At 39.1% G+C, this 22,365-nt stretch overlaps 1 protein-coding gene across 17 annotated transcripts in view; it reads right to left on the bottom strand.

Annotated features, from left to right (window-relative positions):
• The window catches only part of ARHGEF9 (Cdc42 guanine nucleotide exchange factor 9), a 181,097-nt gene that overhangs the window by 13,247 nt on the left and 145,485 nt on the right, over positions 1–22,365 (bottom strand). For all 17 annotated transcript variants that reach the window (XM_007991893.3, XM_037994665.2, XM_007991890.3 and 14 more), the window contains one exon: positions 12,579–12,822. In XM_007991893.3, the coding sequence (XP_007990084.1) occupies positions 12,579–12,822 (244 nt within the window). The remainder of the gene's footprint in view (positions 1–12,578; positions 12,823–22,365) is intronic.

Raw genomic sequence — 22,365 nt, 5'->3', positions numbered from 1 at the left:
TGGGACCTTTCGGCAAAAGCTGTTCTAACCCCATCTCAGCATTTACAATTTCGTACCTGGTGGTCAGAAGAGGCCCGTTTGCAGGCTCAGCTAAGTCAGACTAATGGCATTCTAATTACTCAGGCTCAGCTCACAGGCTCCAGTAGTTTCTCTGATGCTTATGCCCAATTAAACTTTGACGCTCTTACCACGGAACAAGTAACAAAGGTGTGTATGAGAGCTTGGGATAAATTACGCGCTCCTGGCCAAGCTCCTGTTTCTTTCACCATGGTTAAACAAGGTCACTCTGAATCATACTCTGATTTTTTAGGTAAATTACAAGATGCCGTTCAAAAATCTGTCTCTGATGAGCACACTCAAGGTATTGTCCTTTGTATGTTAGCTTTTGAAAATGTGAATCATGAGTGTAAAATGGTCATGTGTTCTATCCAATAACAAAATTTACCTGATCATGAGGTGTTTGTTGCCTGCATATATTAAGTCTTGTGAAGGCATTGGATCAGACACCCACAAAGCTATTTTATGGGCATGGGTCATGAAGGATACCAACCAAACTAGTCCCACTAATTCTTTTCTTGGAGCCTGCTATAATTGCAGTCAACTTGGTCATACTCGAAAAAATTGCACTGTTAATAGTGGCCAAGCCTACTCAACAAACACGGCCAAATGCTGATGCTACTGTTTGCCCACATTGTTGCAAAGGTAAACATCAGGCAAGTAATTGTAAGTAAGTATGGAAAATCCCTGCCACAACACCAGGAAAACGGGGAGTGGGGCCGGTCCCAGGTCCTGATATCAAATGGGATGCTTCAGACTCAGACCAACATTGTGTTTCCGCTTCAGGTGGTCCCAATGCAGCCACCAGCACAAACAAATTTACCTACAGCCAACCCAAATGGGTCCCAGCCTCTCCTTCTGTCTCAGTACAATGCTTGTCTACCTCCGTGGAAGGGGGCGGGGTGGTCAATCTCTGTATACTATTCCTCTACATTTACTACCTAACTCTTTGCCTTTAATTGTCCCCACGGGGGTCACTGGCCCTTTACCTCAACATTTGGTGGGCTTGCTGTTAGTTAGGGCATCCACCTCTGCTAAAGCAATCACCATTCATACTGGTCTCATTAATTCTGATTCTGTTGAAGAGATTAAATTAATCGTGTCTGTCAAGGTTCCTGTTTCCATTCCAGCTGGTGAGTCAATTGCTCAATTGCTTTTACTACCTAATACATTTTAAACAAAGGAGATAAGACACGTGGCCCTGGGATGGGCTCCGGTGGCAAAAAGGCTGCTTATTGGATTTTTGTAATTTCTAAACAACGGCCCACCTGCACCATACACATTCAAGGAAGAAAGTTTGAGGGCCTAGTAGATACTGGTGCTGATGTTTCTATTATTTACTCTAATTTACGGCCTTCCTCCTGGCTTAAGCATCCCGCTAACATGGGACTAGTAGGTGTTGGAAAAGCCGAGGAAGTTTATGAGAGCACATTTATCTTGCCTTGCACCAGCTCTGATTGTCAAAAGGGTACAATTCAGTCTTATATCATGCCAATCCCCATTAATCTTTGGGGTAGAGATTTGCTGGCACAATGGTGGGCTGAAATTAATATTCCACATAACTCTTATAGTGCTCCCAGTCTGTGTATGATGGAAAACATGGGGTTTGTTCCTGGACTCGGTCTCGGTTCAAAACGTGAAAGGATTACTAAATCCCTCCCAATTACTGTAAAAGAAGACAGAGCTGGTTTACATTATCCTTTTTAGTGGCAGCCACTACAACACCTCCTGATCCTGTCCCTTTACAATGGAAATCTGACACACCTGTTTGGATAGAGTAGTGGCCGCTTTCTAAAGAAAAACTAGAGGCTTTAACTCAATTAGTTTCTGAACAGTTACAACTTGGAAATGTGGAACCTTCTCTTTCCCCCTGGAATTCTCCTGTGTTTCTAGTAAAAAAGAAATCAGGCAAGTGGCAGATGGTAACTGATTTAAGGGCCATTAACACTATAATTAAACCTATGGGGGCCGTCCAACCAGCCATGCCTGCCCCTGCTTTAACCTGCTTTAATACCTAAAAATTGGCCTCTCATAGTTATTGATCTTAAAGATTGTTTTTTTCATATTGCTTTACTTAAATCGAGTTGTGAAAAAATTACTTTTACTGTACCATCTATCCATAATCAAGAGCCTGCAGCTCGTTATCAATGGAAAGTACTTCCTCTGGGAATGCTAAATAGTCCTACAATCTGCCAGCTTAGGCAAGTGCTTTCACCAGTTCGAGCCCAATTTCCTCAGGCCTATATTCTTCATTATATTGATGATATTTTAATTGCTGCCCCCACTGATAAAGAATTAATTGACCATTATCAAAGTTTGCGCCGCTGTGTTACAGAGGCTGGATTACACATCGCTCAGGATAAAATTCAACAGACCACTCCTGTTCAATATTTAGGAATGGTGGTCAATAAACAACGTATTCAACCTCAAAAAGTTCAAATTAGGAGAGATTCTTTGAAAACTTTAAATGACTTCCAAAAACTTTTCGGTAACATTAATTATTTAAGACCTACTTTAGGTATTCTAACCTATGTACTGTCTAACTTATTTTCTATGCTGTGGGGAGATTCCAATCTCCGAAGTCCCAGGACTTTGACCCCCGAGGCTTCACTAGAACTGGAATTCGTAGAGGAAAGAATCCAGACCGCCTATTTACCTAGAGTACAGCCGTTTCAGCCTTTTCAGCTTCTGGTTTTTGCTTCATTACACTCCCCTATTGGACTAATAGTTCAACATAATGATTTAGTGGAGTGGTGTTTTCTTCCTCATTCTGTGTCAAAAACTGTGTATTTATCTAGATCAAATGGCCACTCTAATTAGACAGGCATGGTGTAGAATACTTAAAATTTCCGGATTTGATCTGAATTTAATTGCATTTCCTTTAAATAGGCTGGAAGTTCAAGCCGCCTTTTAACGTTCTGTACTGTGGCAAATTCACTTGGCTAATTTTATTGGCGTTATTGACAATCATTATCCAAAAAACAAATTGTTTGATTTTATAAAAATGACGTCTTGGGTGGTCCCTCGATTAACCAAAGATCAGACCATTCCTGAGGCCATTACAGTATTCACTGATGGCTCCAGTAATGGCAATGCTGGTTATGTAGGTCCTACAGACAAGCTTATTTCTACCCCTTATACCTCTGCTCAAAAGACAGAGTTAATAGCTGTCATTACTGCCTTACAGGAGTTCCCCAAACCTTTAAATATTGTCTCTGATTCTGCCTAGGTTGTACATGCCACTAAAGACATAGAAACCACTACTATCAAACATATTGATAATTCTGAATTGGCTTCTTTATTTTCAAGGTTACAACAGGCGGTTCGCCAATGTAGACACCCTTTCTATATTATGTATATTAGATCTCATATCACTTTACCCGGACCTGTGTCTGCCAGTAATCATAAAGTCAACTGTTTGGTCTCTTTTGCAACCCAAGAAGCTCGGGAGTTCCATAATCTCACTCACGTCAATGCTGCTGGATTAAAAGATAAATTTGCCCTTACCTGGAAACAGGCTAGGCTTATTGTTCACAGCTGTCCTCAGTGCCAAGTTTTTGTACTTCCAAATCAGGAGTCTGGCATTAATCCCAGAGGCCTAACTCCTACGGCTTTATGGCAAATGGATGTGACTCATGTTAGCTCCTTTGGCAGACTGTCATACGTGCATGTCTCTGTAGATACCTTCCCAGGTTTTATCTGGGCTACTTGCCAAACAGGGGAAGGCACGGCCCATGTTAAAAAACATCTGTATTCTTGCTTTGCAGTTATGAGGCTTCCATATCAAATAAAGTCAGACAACACCTCTGGATGTATTAGTAAGGCTTTTGATTTATTTATGAAACAATGAGGAATTTCCCATATTACTGGAATCCCTTACAATCCTCAGGGACAGGCTGTGGTGGATCGGGCCAACTGCACTTTTAAAATCCGATTGTCCAAACAGTCAGAACAACAAAAACATAATTTAACTACCCACCACTCCCAATTACATTTAACATTGTTTACTTTAAATTTTTAAAATGTTCCTAAAGATAATAATTTAACTGTAGCCGAATGCCATTATACAGGCAAAAAATTCTCTCTAAACAAAGGCAAGCTAGTGTTATGCAAAAACTCCCAAACCAATACCTGGGAACCTGGCACAATTATAACGTGCGGGAGAGGATATGCTTGTGTTTCACCAGGAGATCATTAATCCCCTGTCTGGATACCCACTAGGAGACTCAAGCTTCGTGTGAATACTGACGACGAAAACCACACGGAAAAGAGGTCTGTGTCAGAGACTGCCCTCAGACGTGGTGAGATCTGTGCTAACTCCTTAAAAGCTGGCACACCAAATCACAATAGGTCTGATTCAATCCTCCCTGATGGCAATGGAGACCCATCTAACTAATTCCACTTCTCCTGATTACCTTTTTCTCCTTACAAACCTAAAAATCTCAACATTTCTATTAGCCTAAAAATAACATTCCTCTGTTCTTCTCTTCCTCCTTCAGCACTGAATCTCACTTACAACAGGTTTTATTTAATGATTATCCTCCTTATAATTTCTGTCTCACCAGTTTCCTCTCACACTGATTTACCTGCTACACAAAATTATTCTTATTTGGCTTAAGTGCCTTTTCCTCCACGTATTCGACCTCTCACCTGGATAGATGCTCCTGTAGAAATCTACACTAACAATAGTGTGTGGATGCCTGGAGCTACAGGTGACTGTCGCCCTGCTCAACCAGGAGAAGGCGGCACTGCATTTAATATTACCATGGGTTATAAATACCCCACTCTGTGCCTCAGACATGCACCTGGTTGTACCATCTAGAAATTCAAGTCTGGGCTGCTTATCTTCCGGAAAGATCAGCTACATAGGAACTGGGCCATTTGGTCTATAGCCTCTCCCTTTCTCCTCTAAAACAAATGAAAGGGGGAGTAATGGGAGATACCTCATACTTTCAATATAAACCTGCAGGAAAATCATGCCCTAAAAATTTTGAGGGACCATCTAAAACCCTAATTTGGGAAGACTGTGCTAACTCACATGCGGTAATATTGAAAAATGACTCATATAGTTTAGTAATAGACTGGGCACCAAAGGGCTATTTAAAAAACAATTGCTCCTCTGGAGGAAGGAAACGCCTGGAGGCTACTTATTTTACTTCTTATCGGGAGAACGAGAATCATCATTCTACTTTGCACAGGAGGTTCAGCTCATTCTTTCCCTTAAAATGGGAAGATAAAGGCATTTACCCCCTCCCACCTCGAGGCCTCATATGATACTCCCCATTCTGAGCCCAACACACCCAGAACTTTGGAAATTGGCTATTGCCATGTCTGGGCTGCGAGTATGGGAAGGGGAAACTATTCTGTCTGTGTCCCCGCTACCATCCCCCTCTCTCAGTATCAACGTAGATCCAGACATTCTGTATCACTTACCTCTAAACTGACTGTTCCCATACAGAGTTGTGTTAAGCCTCCTTACATGCTGTTAGTGGGAAGTATCAAAATTTGGACAAATAATCAAACTGTCCAATGTATTAATTGTCATTTATACACTTGTATTAACTCCCATTTTGACTCCAGGAAAAGTGTAATGTTGGTTCGAGCTTGAGAAGGAATCTGGATTCTGGTAACCTTGCCCAGACCTTGGGAATCCTCCCCCTCAATACATTTAATTAATGAAGTGTTACAGCGAATTCTAAAAAAAATCTAAGAGATTTGTTTTCACTTTAATTGCTGTGATCATGGCCTAATTATAGGCACTGCAATGGCCACCACTACTGAAATGGCATTACATCAATCTATTCAAACAGCTCATTTTGTTAATGATTGGCAAGCCAATTCCACCCAAAGGTGGAATTCTCAACAAAGCATTGATCAAAAATTGGCTAATCAAATTAATGATTTAAGACAGTTTGTTATTTGGCTTGGAGATCAAGTAGTGAGTTTCCATTATTGCATGCAAATGCAGTGTGATTGGAATACTTCGGATTTCCGTATCATCCTGTATTCCTACAGTGAGACTGATCATTCATAGGAAATGGTCAAAGGACACCTTCTGGGTAGGGAAGATAATTTATCATTGGACAGAACTAAATTAAAAAAAAAAAAAACAAACAAATTTTTGAAGCCTCCCAAGATCATTTATCCATTGTGCCTGGAGTTGAGGCGTTAGATCAGGTGGCAGAAAACCTTTCTGGACTAAACCTCACAACTTGGATTAAGTCTACTGGGGGCTCCACTGCAGTAAATTTTGGAATTATGTTTCTCGTTTAATCGGCTCATCTTTAGTGTGCCAGACCAGTCAAAGAATCCTGCGTCAAAATCAAGAGAATGAACAAGCCTTCATCACCATGGCACATTTATATAAAAAGAAACGGAGAGATGTTGCAGGAAGTCAGGGACTCTGAATGGAGGAACTGGCTGAAGCCATGGTAGAAGAACATAAATTGTGAAGATTTCATGGACATTTATTAGTTCCCCAAATTAATACTTTTATAATTTCTTACACCTGTCTTTACTGCAATCTCTGAACATAAATTGTGAAGATTTCATGGACATTTATCACTTTCCTAATCAATACTCTTGTGATTTCCTATGCCTGTCTTTAATCTCTCAATCCTGTCATCTTTGCAAACTGAGGATGTATGTCGCCTCAGGACCCTGTAATGATTGCGTTAACTGCCCAAATTGTTTGTAGACCATGTGTGTTTGAACAGTATGAAATCTAGGAACCTTAAGAACAGGATAACAGCAATTTTCAGGGAACAAGGGAGATAACCTTAAAGTCTGGCTGCCTGTGGGCCAGGCAGAACAGAGTCATATTTCTCTTATTACTGAAAACAGGCAAGAGAAATATCACTGAATTCTTTCCCCAGTAAGGAATATTAATAATTAACAGCCCTGGGAAAAGAATGCATTCCCAGGGCATGGCCTCTAAAATGGTCGCCCTGGGAGTGTCTGCTTTATGCAGGTGTAGATAGGAATGAAACACACCCTAGTCTCCTGCAGCGCCCCCAGGCTTGCTAGGATTAGGAAATTCCAGCCTGGTGAATTCTAGTCAGACCAGTTCTCTGCTCTTGAACCCTGTTAAGATGTTTATCAATGACAGTGCATGCACAGTGGGACACAGAAGTTCATTAGTGATTCTAGTTTTGCCCTGACCTTGTGATCTCACCCTAACATTCTGCCTTGTGATCTTTTGTTGCCCTTAAAGCATGTGATCTCTGTGACCCACACCCTATTTGTACACTCCCTCCCCTTTGAAAATTGCTAATAAAAAATTGCTCGTTTTATGGCTCAGGGGGCATCACAGAACCTGCTGACATGTGATGTCTCCCCCGGACACCCAGCTTTAAAATTTCTCTCTTTTGTGCTCTTTCCCTTTATTTCTCAGACCAGCTGACACTTAGGAAAAATAGAAAAGGACCCAAGTTGAAACATTAGGGGCTGATTTTCCCCTAATAGATTTCATAAAGATAGAGAGTGGAATGGTGATTATCAGTGGATCAGAAGGAAAGGCTCAGGTCAATGGAGAGGGGCTGGTTAATAGATACAAAAACACAGTTAGAAGGAATAAGATTTAGTTTTTGATAGGGCAGTAGGGAAATTAGCGTTAACAATAATTTATTGTATATCTCAAAACAGCTAAAAAATTTTTGGAATGTTCCCAACACAAAGAAAAGATGAGCATTTGAGGTGATGGATATCACAATTACCCTGATTTGATCATTACACATCATATACAGGTATCAAAATATCACATGTACCTTAAAAATATGTATAATGATTATAAATACATAAAAAGATCAATTCTCCCTGATAAGCCTGATTAAAAAGATTAAAGTGAGAAAATAAAAATGTATGAAATATTATGAACAAGAAAGAAGAGAGATAACCACAATTATGGAAGATATAATAATTAGAAAATATGTGTAGATATATAGCATTAAATTAAAAATCCAGAGGAAATGAACAATTTCCCAGAAAAATAGAAATTATCAAAAGTAACATACAAAGAGGCAGAAATGTACAGAGTCTAAAGAAAACTCTACCATTTTCCTGAAGCATACAGAACAAGACTTTGATGAAAGAAGAGCAGAGCCTTGTTCTTAAATGTGAAAACTTAATAACAATGCCAAGCCTTTACATATTAACAAATTTAATATAATGCCAATCAGAATCCAAATGGGCTTTTTATGCCAGTTTTTATGGCAGTGTTTTTAAACCTAGAATAAATAAATTTGATATGCATATCAATGAATAAGCATCTAAGAACTGCTAAGAAACAATGATAAAAGAAGAGTGAATAAGAATTGATTGACCAGGCATTAAAACTTTCTCAATATACTGCAATTAAAACAGTATAGTCTCGATACAAGAAGTGACAAACAGAAGAGTGGAACAGAATAGAAAGTTTAAAGACACATCTAAGTACATATGTAGAGTTACTATATATCAAAAATGGCATTTAAATTGTGTGGAAAATAAATGATTTATTTAATAAATGATGCAGATGCAACTGGATATCCGCTTGGAAGAAAAAAATGAGACCCCTTCCTCATGCCATATAAAAATGTAAATTCCAGATGGATTACAGTTCTAAAAATAAACCAAAAGTATCTTTTTAATTAGGAAATTTTATAGTTTTGATGGCAAGAGATCTTAAGCAAGATGAAACTAGGGGCCAAAAAAGGAATAATAGATACATTTTTTCAAAGTAAAAAGTTAAATATTTATAGAAGTAGGCAATATAAACAAACTCAAAAGACAAAAAACAGACTGGTGAAAACATGAAATTCATGACCGACAAAGTGTCACATCCCGAATATAGAGCCCTTCCAAATTTATTTTAAAAGAATCACAAAAACTGCAAATGAGTAAAGGGTATGAGGCAATTCACAAAAGCAATGAAAATAGTCATTAAGCATATGAAAAAAAAAAAAAAAGGTTCCAACACTTTTTTTCAATTTACTAGTTGAAAAATGGCAAACTGAAACAAACAGATGCTATCCAGTGCTGGTGAGGGTATGGGGAAGTAGGTACTCATAAAATTATGCTAAGAGTATAGATTCTACAAATCTTTCAGAATTTAATATGTAAGTATGTATTAAAACTGTTCACATCCTAACACTCAATCATTCCACTTCAGGGTATCTATCCTACAGGAATAAAAGCACCAATAAGTAACAATGAGATATGACACGGATATTTATTACAGCAATATCTGTAGTGGGAAATAAAGCTAAATATAAAATGAATGTCTAGCAAAAAAAAAGAACAATCAGCCCTCTGTAACCATGGGTTCCACATCTGGATTCAATCAACTATGGATCAAAAATAATCAGAAAAAAGCGGCTGGTTGCTTCTGTACTAAACACATACGGATTTTTGCCTTGTCTTTATTCCCTAAACAATACAGTATAACAATTATTTACATAGCATTACATACATAATACCTAACATTGTGTTAGGTATTATAAATAATCTAGAAATGATTGAAAGTATATGGAGGATGTACATAGGTTATATGTAAATACTATATAATTTTATATAAGGGATTTGAGCATCCATGGATTTTGATATCCACGGGAGTCCTGGAACCAATATCCCGTGCATACCAAGAGATGACTGTGGTTACTACATAATATTATGGAATGTTATACAGCTGTTCATAAGAAAAGTGTGATGAATTTATTGATATGCCCATTTGACTATAGTCCTCACTAATATAGGTGTTGCTATGAAGGTATTTTACAGATGTAATCAAAGCCCCTGATATGGTTTGGCTCTCTGTTCCCACCCAAATCTCATGTGGAATGGTAATCCCCATGTGTTGGGGGAGGGGCCTGGTGGGAGGTGATTGGCTCATGGGGGCAATTTCTCCCACGCTGTTCTCATTATAGTGGGTGAGTTCTCACGAGATCTGATGGTTTAAAACTATGTGGCACTTCCCCCTTGCTCTCTCACTCTCTCTCCTTCCACTATATGAAGAAGATGCTTGCTTCCCCTTTGCCTTCTGCTATGATTCTAAGCTTCCTGAGGCCTCCCAGTGATGCTTCTTGTGAAGTCTGCAGAACTGTGAATCAATTAAACCTCTTTTCTTCATAAATTACCCAGTCTCAGGTAGTTATTTATAGCACTGTGAAAAGGGACTAACACAGGCCCTAATCAGTTAACTTTATATAAGGGAGAATATCCTACATAATCTGGATGGACCTGACTGAATCTGTTGCAAGACCTTAAAAGTAGAGCTTAGGTCTCCCACAGAAAGGGCAGAAATTCTACCTGTGCACCACAGCTTTAGCCCATGTCTGTGCCATTTCATCCTTCTCATGATCTTCTCTTCCTGACTGCCTGTAGATGACAGCTTTGGCCTATATCCATGGGTTTGAGCCTGCCTGTGATCCTCCATTTCTGACTGCCTGCTCTATGGAATTCTGAGCCACTTAGCCAACATTCACAATCGCATAAGTCAATTCCTTGTAATAAAATTTTCAGCAGTGGTATGATATATCTCCTATGGGTTATGCCTCTTTGGTTGAACCCTAACTGATACAAGGGGTTATAGTTAGATTCTATATTATGTATCTGGGGAGTTACCTATGATAAATTAAGCTAAAAAAGCAACTTACAAGGTAATATATATAATTTTTATATAAAAGTATTATGTTTGTATATGTTTATATGGGCATGAGAAAAGTATGGAAAAGGGAATACTGAACTGTTAACACTGGTTATTTCATTCAGTATGGAAGTGACAGAGAAGGGAAAAGAATGCTAAATTTTCTTTATGTATGTCCATATTTGTTTAAATGGTTATAATGGTCATGCATTAATTTTATAATTAAAAAGTAAAAATTTAAAAAAGCTATGATAAAACTATATGACCCTCATAAAATAATGATTAAAAATATGAAATGATTTGAGAGAAATGCTAATAATGATGAGTGAAAATGAGGATACAAAATTATATCTATCCACCATAGAGAGGCAGGTATGGGGAGAGAAAGAAAAAAAGATTCAGTCACCTTGGTTTATCTAATTAGACACATAAAAAAGGTTGGAAATACATATCAAAATGTTTATGAAAGTTATTACTGAGTATGTTGATGTGTGATTTTTACTTTTTTCTTATATTTTTCTGTTGTTTTTTTCTCCAAATGTCCTACAATGGAAGTGATTTACTATTATCAAACCAAAAAAAAACTCTCAATATTTTTAAAGATGAACATATGCCTGTAAGTAATTTCTGGAAGCTTTTCTATTAGAAGCAGATAGTTAAAGTCACAGGTTTATTAGGGCATTGTGTGGGAGACATTGTGTTAGAGCCAATGGGAATGGCAGGGACCTTCTAATTGATTCAGGGTCTGAATACTAAGACCATTCCTTTAATAACTCTAACAGCCTAAGCAGGGTCAGTGGCTGCTGCTGCTTGCCATTGAGAGAAGTAGCCAGCAACATTTACATACCACTCCACATCATGTCCCAATGCAGTGTCCACATACTAAAAGCAATCTGATTCCAATGAGACTCAAAGTGAGTTATTAATGTGCACTCTACGCAAGTTCTGAGGAGAAGACTGGAGTTAGATTTGTCTTTCTGACCATCCTTTCTTACCTCTGGACAATTTCAATCACCAACATGAAAGGGTAAGAGAACCCTTTTGTACCAGGATTCAACGAGTAGGCCCATTTTTCTAGAGACGATTTCCACAAACTTGAGCATACAGGCATTTTAAAGTACAATTTCATTCCCATAAGCAATGGGGCAAAGACAGAAACTGTATGTCTTCTCAGGGAATTAACAAGTCTGGTTGCTTGGTATTTTTAATGACAGAAAGGCAGGACCATGAGCAAGAGACCAGACAGTACTTTATAAGTCACAAAGCTATAACCAATGGCATCAAAATCCCACAGTTGGGAAGCAGCATGAAAAATATCTCTACTATCTATATCCCCTCTGGAAAAGAGAAACAAAAAGGCAAAAAAAGTATGTTTCAGTGTATTCGAAATCATGAAAATGGTCATGGTTTTAGGTCCTGTTATATTTTCTATAGTTTAAATACTTCCACACAGAAAGTGTGATGTGTATGTGCATATTATTTTAATCTATAGTCTAGGGGGATTTAGTTAACATCTGAAGTATCCTAATCAGGAGTACAAACTATGCACCTAATGACAGACAGCTGAGGCTTTATGAAGATTACAGAACAGGTAGTGTAACTGATTTTTGTTTATTTGCTAATAAATGTATGTTTGGGACAATCAAGCCTGAGGCCTGAGGCCAGCTTTCAGTGTGATATTCTTAGCTAGTAGGGGAGGACAACCTATAGTTCAACCTACCACTGACTAATGGAAGCTATTGGTACTTACCAAAAACAACCTAATAATAAGGAACCACCAAAGTAGCTTAAGTCAGTTTGCAACAGAAATCTTCCCTCTGACTCCAGGAAAATGGAAACCAATTCAAACCTCCTATGTTCTTCATAGCCATATTCTTCTTTCTACTCTCAGGTCACTTACCGATTTTTTCATCTTCCTGTACCATTTTCCTCTCTTCTCTGAAAGCCCTGAGCCAGCGTATTTTTTCCTCCAGCTTCTTGGCAAAGAACAGATGTATCTCCTCAGTCTCCTTGTTGTGAAGCTTGAAGGCATTCTTCATGCTGACATTAAAGTCATCATCTCTGCCATCCTCAATGTCAACTACCTCATATTTATCCATGTCAATGCGGCCTTTGTAGTACAGGATGTCTCTCCGGATTAGGTCCTAGATGGGAAGGAGAGGTTTCTTGAAGGTATGTGCAGGGTGAGTACTAGAAGAGTTGGCACATGGGCACAGCAGAATGCTAACACTGTCACCATTTTGAAGTAGCAATGGGGGTTGGTTTGTTCTAAATTTGGCCAGGTTATATTAGCAGTCTGACATTGACAGGTTGGTTAACTAGATGCCCAAAGAAAAAGTCTCTGTCTCACCTCGAAAGATCATTTCAGACACCAGAATCAATCCCTGGACGTGTGTGCAAGTCTGCTGATAGGAAGTAGGAAACAGTAAGTCACACAAACACAGCTAGCAAGGGCGTCTCCTTTTCTAAAACATCAGCAAGCCCACTGGAGGTATGAAATGAGCTGGCTGGTTGCCTAGAGTGTGTTCAAATATCTGTGCAGGCCAGTGAGACCTGAACGCCAGAGGAGGACTGAGTGGTATGAGTAGCTAGGAGGCCACAGACTGTTGGCAAAGGATTACCTAGGGAGGGTCTAACACTTAGCACTCTGCGGATTTTTAGAAAAGGCCCAGTCTGACAAGAGAAATGGAGGTAAAAGTAAATAAAGAAGTTCACATATCAACACAGATGAATGTCACAAATCTTATGGAGAAAAACAGAAGTTGTAGATGGACACAAACAGTATGTTGCCTACTTGTTATTGCTGTTTTGCTCTCATATATACAAAATTGTATTAATCCTAACCCTAGTCCATGAAACACTCATAATTGGTTCATGCATGGCATTTTTATTTCTCTATTTATTCATTTACTTACTTATTTTAATAATATAAAGCACTGGTGGATCTGCCACTAATCCAAGGCATCCTCCATCCTAAATCCTATGTTCATCATTTCCATGGTTTCCTTTCTATATAGTTTTACCTCATCTATATCTGTTCCCTTGAAAAACATACAATACAATGCCACATAATGTTTAAAGACACATAGTATGTAGAAAATTATAAAGAAATATGTGACAATGATATATGCAAAATTCCAGACAGTACAGAGCAGAAAATGGGGAGGGGCAAGAGAGGAAGGAGAAGAAAAAGAAGCAGAAGAGAGGGTGGGAAGGAAAACTATTTGTAATGAATTATTTCTTAAGGTGGATAGTAAGCATGTGGATACTCATATTATTTTTATATCTTTTTGAATGTGAAATATTTAATAAGTTAAAAAAGAAAACAGAGGGACAGATGAAATGACATATAGATGTATGGAATGTCAGATCTTATAAATATCTTGAAGTGGTCTTTCAGCCCCTCCTCTTCTTGGTGCTGCCTTTAGCCTCCTCTGATAAGACATCCCCTGCTGGGAGATGTGGTATGGCTGAGTCAGGCTGAGGAAGGCCCCTATAAGCCCTGTCCTGACAGATGTCTTCAGGCCAGCTCTCCCTCCTCTCTGCTTTATCTGCTCTTTCAGTCAGCTGGACAGTCAGAAATGCTCATTAATTTTTATTAGCATTTTACAGTTCAATTAAACCATTCCCATTCTACTGAATTGCCTTACTTGACTCACTTCTCAGCTGTGTGCTCCCTATGAAGGATCTTCTTTTGGCCACTCACATTCCCAATCCTAACTCTTCACACTGTGCAGTACACTGAGATTTCCAGTTAGGCTGGGAAAGGCTACCTTGCAGGATTCCCAGCATAGCTCTGTTAACCTCAAAGGCCCAGGCTGGAAAATACAGATGTCATTGAATTGCTTTTGAAAAAATAACAATCATGTTGCTTTTTTTCCTCCCATAATGACTTCATATAAATAAGAAAAGAATATAGATGGATTCTGATATATTGGTTGTCCCCAGGATCAAGTTCACAGGAGAGGAAGAGTTCAGCTATACAGAGAGGGCCAATGTTGTCCCAAGCCTATTTCAGAACCTGGGTTCCTTTTACCATGTTCAGTGTGCACAAGCTCAATCCTGGCCAAAAGGATAGAGTGGTTCCCATACACTGACTTCCACAATTCTCAGGAACACTTTTTGAGACACATGTATAAAAAGTGGGCCCTATCAGGCTAATCTAAGTACAAAACCAGGACAAGCTAGGGAGAATGTATGAATTTAATTTATCTTGATCTCAGAAAGGTTTGAATTGTGCCTTACCATACATAATACAATACATACAAACCTGGAAAGCCAGATCTGAACCACACATTCTCACTGGACCACACTGCCTAAAACAGGCAGCCTCAACTTCCTTGTTGCTAACTTCAGTCCGCAGCCTCCTTCTACTCCGCCCCCATTCCGAGTTGGTGTGTCATAGTCATTGAGAGCTTTCAACACCTTTGCTATTTCCCAAAAATAGAAAGAATATGCATGATCTTGGAGCTACATTAAAAGCATCGATTGAACCTCCTATTGTTTCTTTAGATATTTAAGGATGACAAGAAGCTAGAGAGAATTTCTGCTTCTGTGGTGGGGAAACATGGCTAGAGAGATGTGTTACTAAAATTATTCCTTTGCCTGTTCTCCTTGGTCCCCTAGAGGGTTAAATGTGAGTTTTCAGGCACAAGATTAGTCATAAGCCAAATGTAGAGATGTGATAGGAATAATTAAGAATGACCTACCAGTTCAGGAATTCCAATCATAAAGAGTAGCTAAGACTATAAGCAGTAAGCAGCATGGAACAAAAGAAAGAGCATGATGTAGAGTCTGAAACCCTGAGTTTGATGCCTTGCTGCTTAACCTATCAGCTCTATGGTTACAGACAAGCCAGTTAACCTCTCTGAGCCCCAATTTCCACAACTAAGAAATGAAGACAGTTTTCCTTACTCTGTAAAATAGCTACAAAGCTCTAATATAAACATGTCATTTCCAGGACATGAGGCCAGACTTGTCCACCAAATACAGCCTTGAACTTTCTTGCTCCTGGGCCAGTGTTTCATAGTCCTTAAAACCCTCTTTTGATAAACTTAAAAGAAAAAACATCTCACTACCTCCTTTAGCTCATTCAGACTTTCCAAATAATTTAAATATTGTGAGTAAAAATAAGTCAAAGCAAGGGTAACTCTGAATATTTTTTCAATTTACATAGCTGCCCCACTGTCCTTGGAAATTCTATACCTCCTTTCAGGACAGGGTGGTATTTGCCAAATGGTATTTGTCACCAAACAACAGATATATATTTGGGGTCGCACTAATATCTGCTCTCTGGCCCAACCAGGCTTCCTATTCTAATCTTAGCCTTCGAGGTCAAACTTACACATTCTTCTTCCTCAAAGAAACTCCCTGACTGCTCAAGCTGATGTGGCTCCCCTTCTCCAAATTCTAACGCCAATTATGAAGGCCCCGACATACTACACACTTGACACTTAGCCACCATGCTGCTCACAGCTTTTAGTTTGCCTGCCCATTAAGGCTGTGCCCAGCACTCTATCTTCTTTGGTCTTGCTTCACTCAGGGGTTGCCCAGAGAAAAGCAACTGACAAAGCCCAGGAGTTTCCTCTGGTTGTCCTCTGCACATGGCAAGGGGACAAAGTCCTCTTGAACCCCGGTTGCCTGTGGTCCTATTGGAACCAGGCTGCCTACATGCTACTTGTTAATGGTAGTCTGAGTGCCTTCCCAGGGACATGGTGAGCAGGTGCTCAAAACAGATGCTATTTGGATCATCACAACTTTCCTGCCTAATGAAGTTTATCATTTCCAATAAAATGCCAGCCTTCCTCCTTTTTCCTTGTGCTCGTCTGAATTGGGAGACATTAAGGGAGCTAGTTCCTCCCCAGGAGGATCCTGGCAATCTGCAGACAGACACTCAGGCTGTGGTCCTAGTCTGTGGCTCCAGCAAGAAGTCTACTCTGTCCCTGATGCTACATAACTCAACAGCTGGAAGCTACTTCAATTTGGCCTCACTGGGTATGCCTGGGGTTTAGTAAGACGTTGCAGGATATTCTCTACAAATGACAGATGCTGCAATCTGGGGAATGTAACTGTTCAGGATTGTAGCCTGCTTCATTTGTTTGTAAATAAGGTCCTCCCTGCCCCTTTATAGAGGGGACACTAGTTACTCTTCTCTAGCCTTTTCTCTCCAGATCCTGGGGAAGGTACATGGGGCTTGGACTGGATTTATTTCTCTCACTACTATATTCCAGCATCCTAGAATGCATGCTTAATAATTACAACAAAATAACAACAACAATAACAGCAACAGTGACCCCTTAAATAGCACATATTATATACCAGGTACTGTCCTAAATGCTCTGCATTTATTAACTTAAATAATCCTCCAATGTAGGTACTGTTATCACCCCATCTGATGAGGAACTATAGACATAGAGAAGCTAAGAAGCTTTCTGAGGAATAGAATGCTTATACACTGCTGATGGGAATGTAAGTTAGTTCAGTCATGATAGAAAGCAGTTTGGATATTTCTCAAATAAACTTAAAAAAAAACTACCTTTTGACCTAGCAATCCCATTACTGGGTATGTACCCAAAGGAATATAAATCATTCTACCACAAAGACACATGCATGCGTATGTTCATTGCAGCACGTTTCACAGTAACAAATACATGGAGTCAGCCTAGATGATGATCAATGATAGACTGGATAAAGAAAATGTGGTACATGTACACCATGAAATACCACAAAGTCATCAAAATAAATGAAATCATGCCTTTTGCAACAACATGGATGGAACTGGAGGCCATTATCCTAAGCAAATTAACACAGGAACAGAAAACCAAATACCACATGTTCTCACTTACAAGAGGGAGCTAAATATTGAGTACACAGGGACACAAAGAAGGAAACAACAGACACTGGGGCTTTCTTGATGGTGGAAGGTGGGAGGAGGGTGGGAATAAAAAACCGCCTATCGGTACTATGTTCATTACCTGCATGATGAAATCATTTGTGAACCAAAACCCAGCAAGATGCAATTTACCCACGTAACAAATTTGAATATGCACCCCCTAAAGCTAAAATAAAAATTGGAAGAAAAAACTGAAAATTTTCTAGGAATAAAAGATACTACATGGCAGAGCTTGGCTTTGGGTTCAGGCTGTCCAGCTCTAAAATCTCTGCTTTTGTTTACAATGTGCTATATTGCCTCTAAATAAAAAAGTACTGAACGAATTATTAGTAACTCTGCATATATAGTAATAGTATTAATAGCTTACATTCACTAAGTACTTACTATGTGCCAGGCACTACACCTGCATTGTCTCATTTAACCCTCACAACCTCCCTTCCTTGTAGATAAACTGTCATTCCCATTTTGCAAACAAGGGCATAATTATAAGCACAGAAAGTGTGGTCATATAGCTCACGGGAGAAAGGAGATTGCCCTCTAGTCTGGCCCTAGCATCCATGCTCTTAACCCTATACTCCACTGCTCCCCACTACCTCAGGTGGTTCTCTCCCAAAGCCTCTTGAGATGACTTCTATCATCAGCCTGATTTGACATTGAGGACGATAAGGACAAAGTTAAAGAACTGACCCATGGTTAGAAAAGTTAGTAAGAGACAGAGTAAAGATAAGTACCCAGGAATTCTGGTTTCAAATCCCCTTCTTCTTTCTGCTCCAGCCCCATCTCTATTGCTATTATTGAATTTATAAGCTGTCCCAAATAGCTCATCCTTCAAGTCTGACCCTTCAGTGCAAGATGAAATTGTCCAAATGCAGAAACTTCCCTGAACAGAAGTCTTCTGCCCAACATCATTACATGCTGCTTAGTTGTGATTCCCTTGAATATGGTGAAAGCAATGAAATAAAGAGCAGTTATGACACATGGAACAACAGCACATGTCCAGACTGGCACGATAGGACAGAGGGTGCAGGAAAAGGGGATCTGCTCCTTTCAACAGTAAATAGTCAAAGAGAAAAAAATCTCCCCAAAGCATCAAAATAATTTCCCAAATAATTATATCAGGAAGAAAATAATAAAACACATCAAAAACTAAAATAAAAATGTAATGAAACAGAGGAGCAGAGACAGACAGTATAGATAATACGAAAAAAGAGAACAGAGTCTTATTTGGATTTTTTGAAAGAAAAGTTAAAAGAGTGGTGACAGCAAAAATTAAAGAAGGGGTCACATAATTAGAAGCCACTGGTGACTTTCCCACATACTATAATTGCCATTTAAAGGTACCTTCACATACGCCCACGTGCTCTCTTGCTCTCTTTCTCTCCCTCTTTCTCTCTCTCTCTCTCTCTCTCTGAAACAAGCTACAAGCTGCATAAGTTGTTTAAGCTGCTCTGAGTGGACTGGTCAATCCCAATTCCCAATGTACAAAACAGGCATTAGCGACTGGGAATTAAGGGAATCTTAAGAGTTGGATGAGAACTTGGTGGTGAGGCCACATGGTCATGGAAAGAGATCAGTGTTTCAATGTTTACTATACTATCTTTGGCACATAATAATGTAGCCCATATTTGGGTACATCTCGTGATGAGGACCTCACTACTTTATAAGGCTATTTCTTTGTTGGAGGTTGGGTAAGATGAGATTAATGAGTACTAGGCACTCTATCAGGCATTTTATATGTATTGATTCCATTTAATCTTCATGACAATCCTGTAGAATAGTTATCATCACTGTTTACAATTGATATAATGGAAGTACAAGAAGCAAAATGTCACTTGCTTGAAATCATATAGTTATCGAGTATTGAAACCAGGATTTGAGCCCAGAATTGTCTGACTACAAACTTTATGCTTTTTCTATCACTTTATATGACTTCTGTCTGCAAGGAAACCATGGGAAAATCTAAAATGCAGGAGGATACTCTCTGTCCTGTGCAATTCTCCTATCAACTAATTAAGTTACTGGCAAAACAGAAACTGAGTTTTATGGGATATGACTCGTTCTTAGAAAGCCAATGATGACCCCTGTGGCCACTGTATCTCTTTCTAAATGTTCACAGGCTGTTTAATAATCAAGTACAGAATTTTGACAAGCTGAATGGTAAAAATGACATAAATATTACCAATGTGGAATCTGGAGCCAGCTTATCTGGATTTAATTCCTGGCTCTATCACTCATTAGCTATTTCACCTTGGGAAAATCATATAACTTATCTAGGTCTCACTTTACATATCCTTAACATGGAAATAATAATAGCACCTACCTCATAGGTTTGTTGTGAGGATTAAATTGAGTTAATAAGTGTAAAGTTCTTAGAACAGAATCATAGAAACACTCAATAAATGCTAGTTCACTAATATTTTATGGTTGATCTCTACTTTCTAGAACATACAATTTTTGCTTTGAAAACTGGTACATTCTCCTATCTATAGTCTTCTCACAGATCTCCTAGAACCCATAATTCTGTCAAGATGACCTACAGCAATTCCACTTGGGACATCTTCAAATTATTTCAGTGCCCTGGGATGTATATTTTTTAAATAACATCATATTTAACTTCTGTTAGACTAGAATCCCTATGAAAGTAGAGCTGGTTGGCATAGAAGAGGGGCTCAATATCTACAGAATGAAAGAATTCAGAGCAGTAAAGTACTCTCTTACAACCTCAGATCCTTTGGGCTTCAATTCCCTTTGAATCAAGTTTATGCCTTCTTTTCCTTGATAGAGAAGGAATTTATATTCCTCTGTTATCAGTAAACCATCTGCCTCAAATAGGAGGTTGTCAGACTATCATTTCTTTTTTCTTCTTCATTTGAACATAGCTTTAAAAATAATTAAAATTAAGCATTTTTAAAAACTAATTTTGACTCATTCTAGGATTCATGAAACTATTTTGTCACCCCTGTTAAATATTATGTCATATATAAAATATTACATATTATTTAGCCACTTGCTAGGGGTCTTTGTTTCCTCCATTTTAAATATGAGATCATCAGAAAGCTTAATGTGGCCATATTTCATTATTTAGCATCTTCACCTTCTTTCTTCCCAGTAAAAAGGATTACTGAACTTTCAGATATCCATTTAAATTGTGTGCTTGAGGTGAGTGAAGTAACAGTCTCACTCACCTTGGCCCAATCCAGGCATTCCCTTCCTTTCCTCCATGGATTCTCTTTGTCAAAGGAATTTTCACCTCCAGAAAGCCTAGTTCATTCCTCCCAGCTCTATCTCAAGAAAAGAGTCTTTTGTAGTAATGACAAAGGTCCCTAAACAACCCAGCAGACAAAATACCTTGTCTGCATACTTTCTTTTGGCCCCATGATCATTTTTTCAAAAGTTTATCCCTACTTGCTGAATGGAAAGGTTTATTGTAGATAACAAATGGAAATCTTCAAAACAAACATCAGGTAGTTTTAACGGCCTTTGAACAATTAGGCTATAACTGCTCATGTTCTGGTGTCAAGAACACCCAGGTATATGGAGTTAGTAGCCTTTATACCCCAGACTCTAGGCTGGCTGTGTCTTGGGAAGAAAGCCTATAGTTCTTGTAAAAACAAGAAAGCTGCCTTCTGTGGGAAGCTATGATTGCTTTGAGGTTTCTCTTGTTTTCACCATCCCTGTTATATGCTTCCCCCACCCTGTCAGCTTGGCTGGTTTGAATCTCCAGCCCTGTCTTGACTTCTAGTTTCTTCCTAATCATTGGCTCTCACAATATGTGGCTTAGACTTGGCTCATTACTCCATCTTGGTCTTCCATTGCCCCTTGGGTTCTAAGTTAAGCCCATTGTTTATCTTGTTTCTTCCCCCTTGTTTTTGACTTCTGACTCATTGTTTTATGTTCTGGATCCTGGTCTATCTCTTATAGCCACTGCTTTCTAGAGCATAGTTTCACACTTTAGTTAAAGTAATCCCAGCCTTGGCTAACAAATGCCAAAATTAATAGGGCCTGGGGGGTACAGAACTATAAAATAAGCCAGGTTCCTATTTGTTTACTGTCTCTATGGCTACTTGTTCTAAGTATAAACACTTTAGTGGGAAGAATAGGCACATTACTGTTAGTGACATGGCTGATATGCTGAGAATTTCCATGGCCACCTAAATTAACCCTCAAAAACCCTACCTCCTGATTTTATGAAAGTCCTGAGAAGAGTTGGGAAAGCTAAAAAGAAGCATTAGTGTTTGGCCGAGTTTCAGATTCATAAAAGTTCTCTGTTTGAGGGTCAGCTCCATACTAAGGTAAGTTATTATCCCCATTAACTGACTGGCTATTGGTTCCAGAGTGGACAGTCAGAGCTTATCACCAAACACTGAGGCAGTCTGAACCTAAGCTCAGTTTTTTTCCCCTCAATCCACTGTCAAAGCAAATGGATAAAGATTCAATACAAGATATGCCACACACATACACACACAGAGGACAGGGGGCTTAAAACAACTGTGTGGTTCATGTTCCAGCCCAGAAAAATATAACACTATTTACCCTGGTATTTTGTGACTCAGCACTCCTCTTCAGAGGCATTCACTACTGGGTGAAGGAGAGGACAAAGGGACTGGATGATGGCAAAAGAGCCAAGGGTAGGATGGTGAATCTGTAATGTCACTCTAAGCATTCTGGTTTCTTCCTCCATTTACTTTCCCTGGTCCCCAATTCTTCCCAATCAGTCCCTGGAGCCAAAACTGGTCTGAACTCTGCTATGAGTGAGGAAGTAGGGGGGAAAGTATCCCATAAGGAGGAGTGATGC

This window comes from Chlorocebus sabaeus, chromosome X (genome assembly GCF_047675955.1).
Source record: "Chlorocebus sabaeus isolate Y175 chromosome X, mChlSab1.0.hap1, whole genome shotgun sequence".
In the NCBI taxonomy this organism is placed as follows: Eukaryota; Metazoa; Chordata; class Mammalia; order Primates; family Cercopithecidae; genus Chlorocebus; species Chlorocebus sabaeus.
The sequence above is the reverse complement of the archived record's forward strand: the minus strand, read 5'-3'. Positions and strand labels throughout refer to the sequence as shown.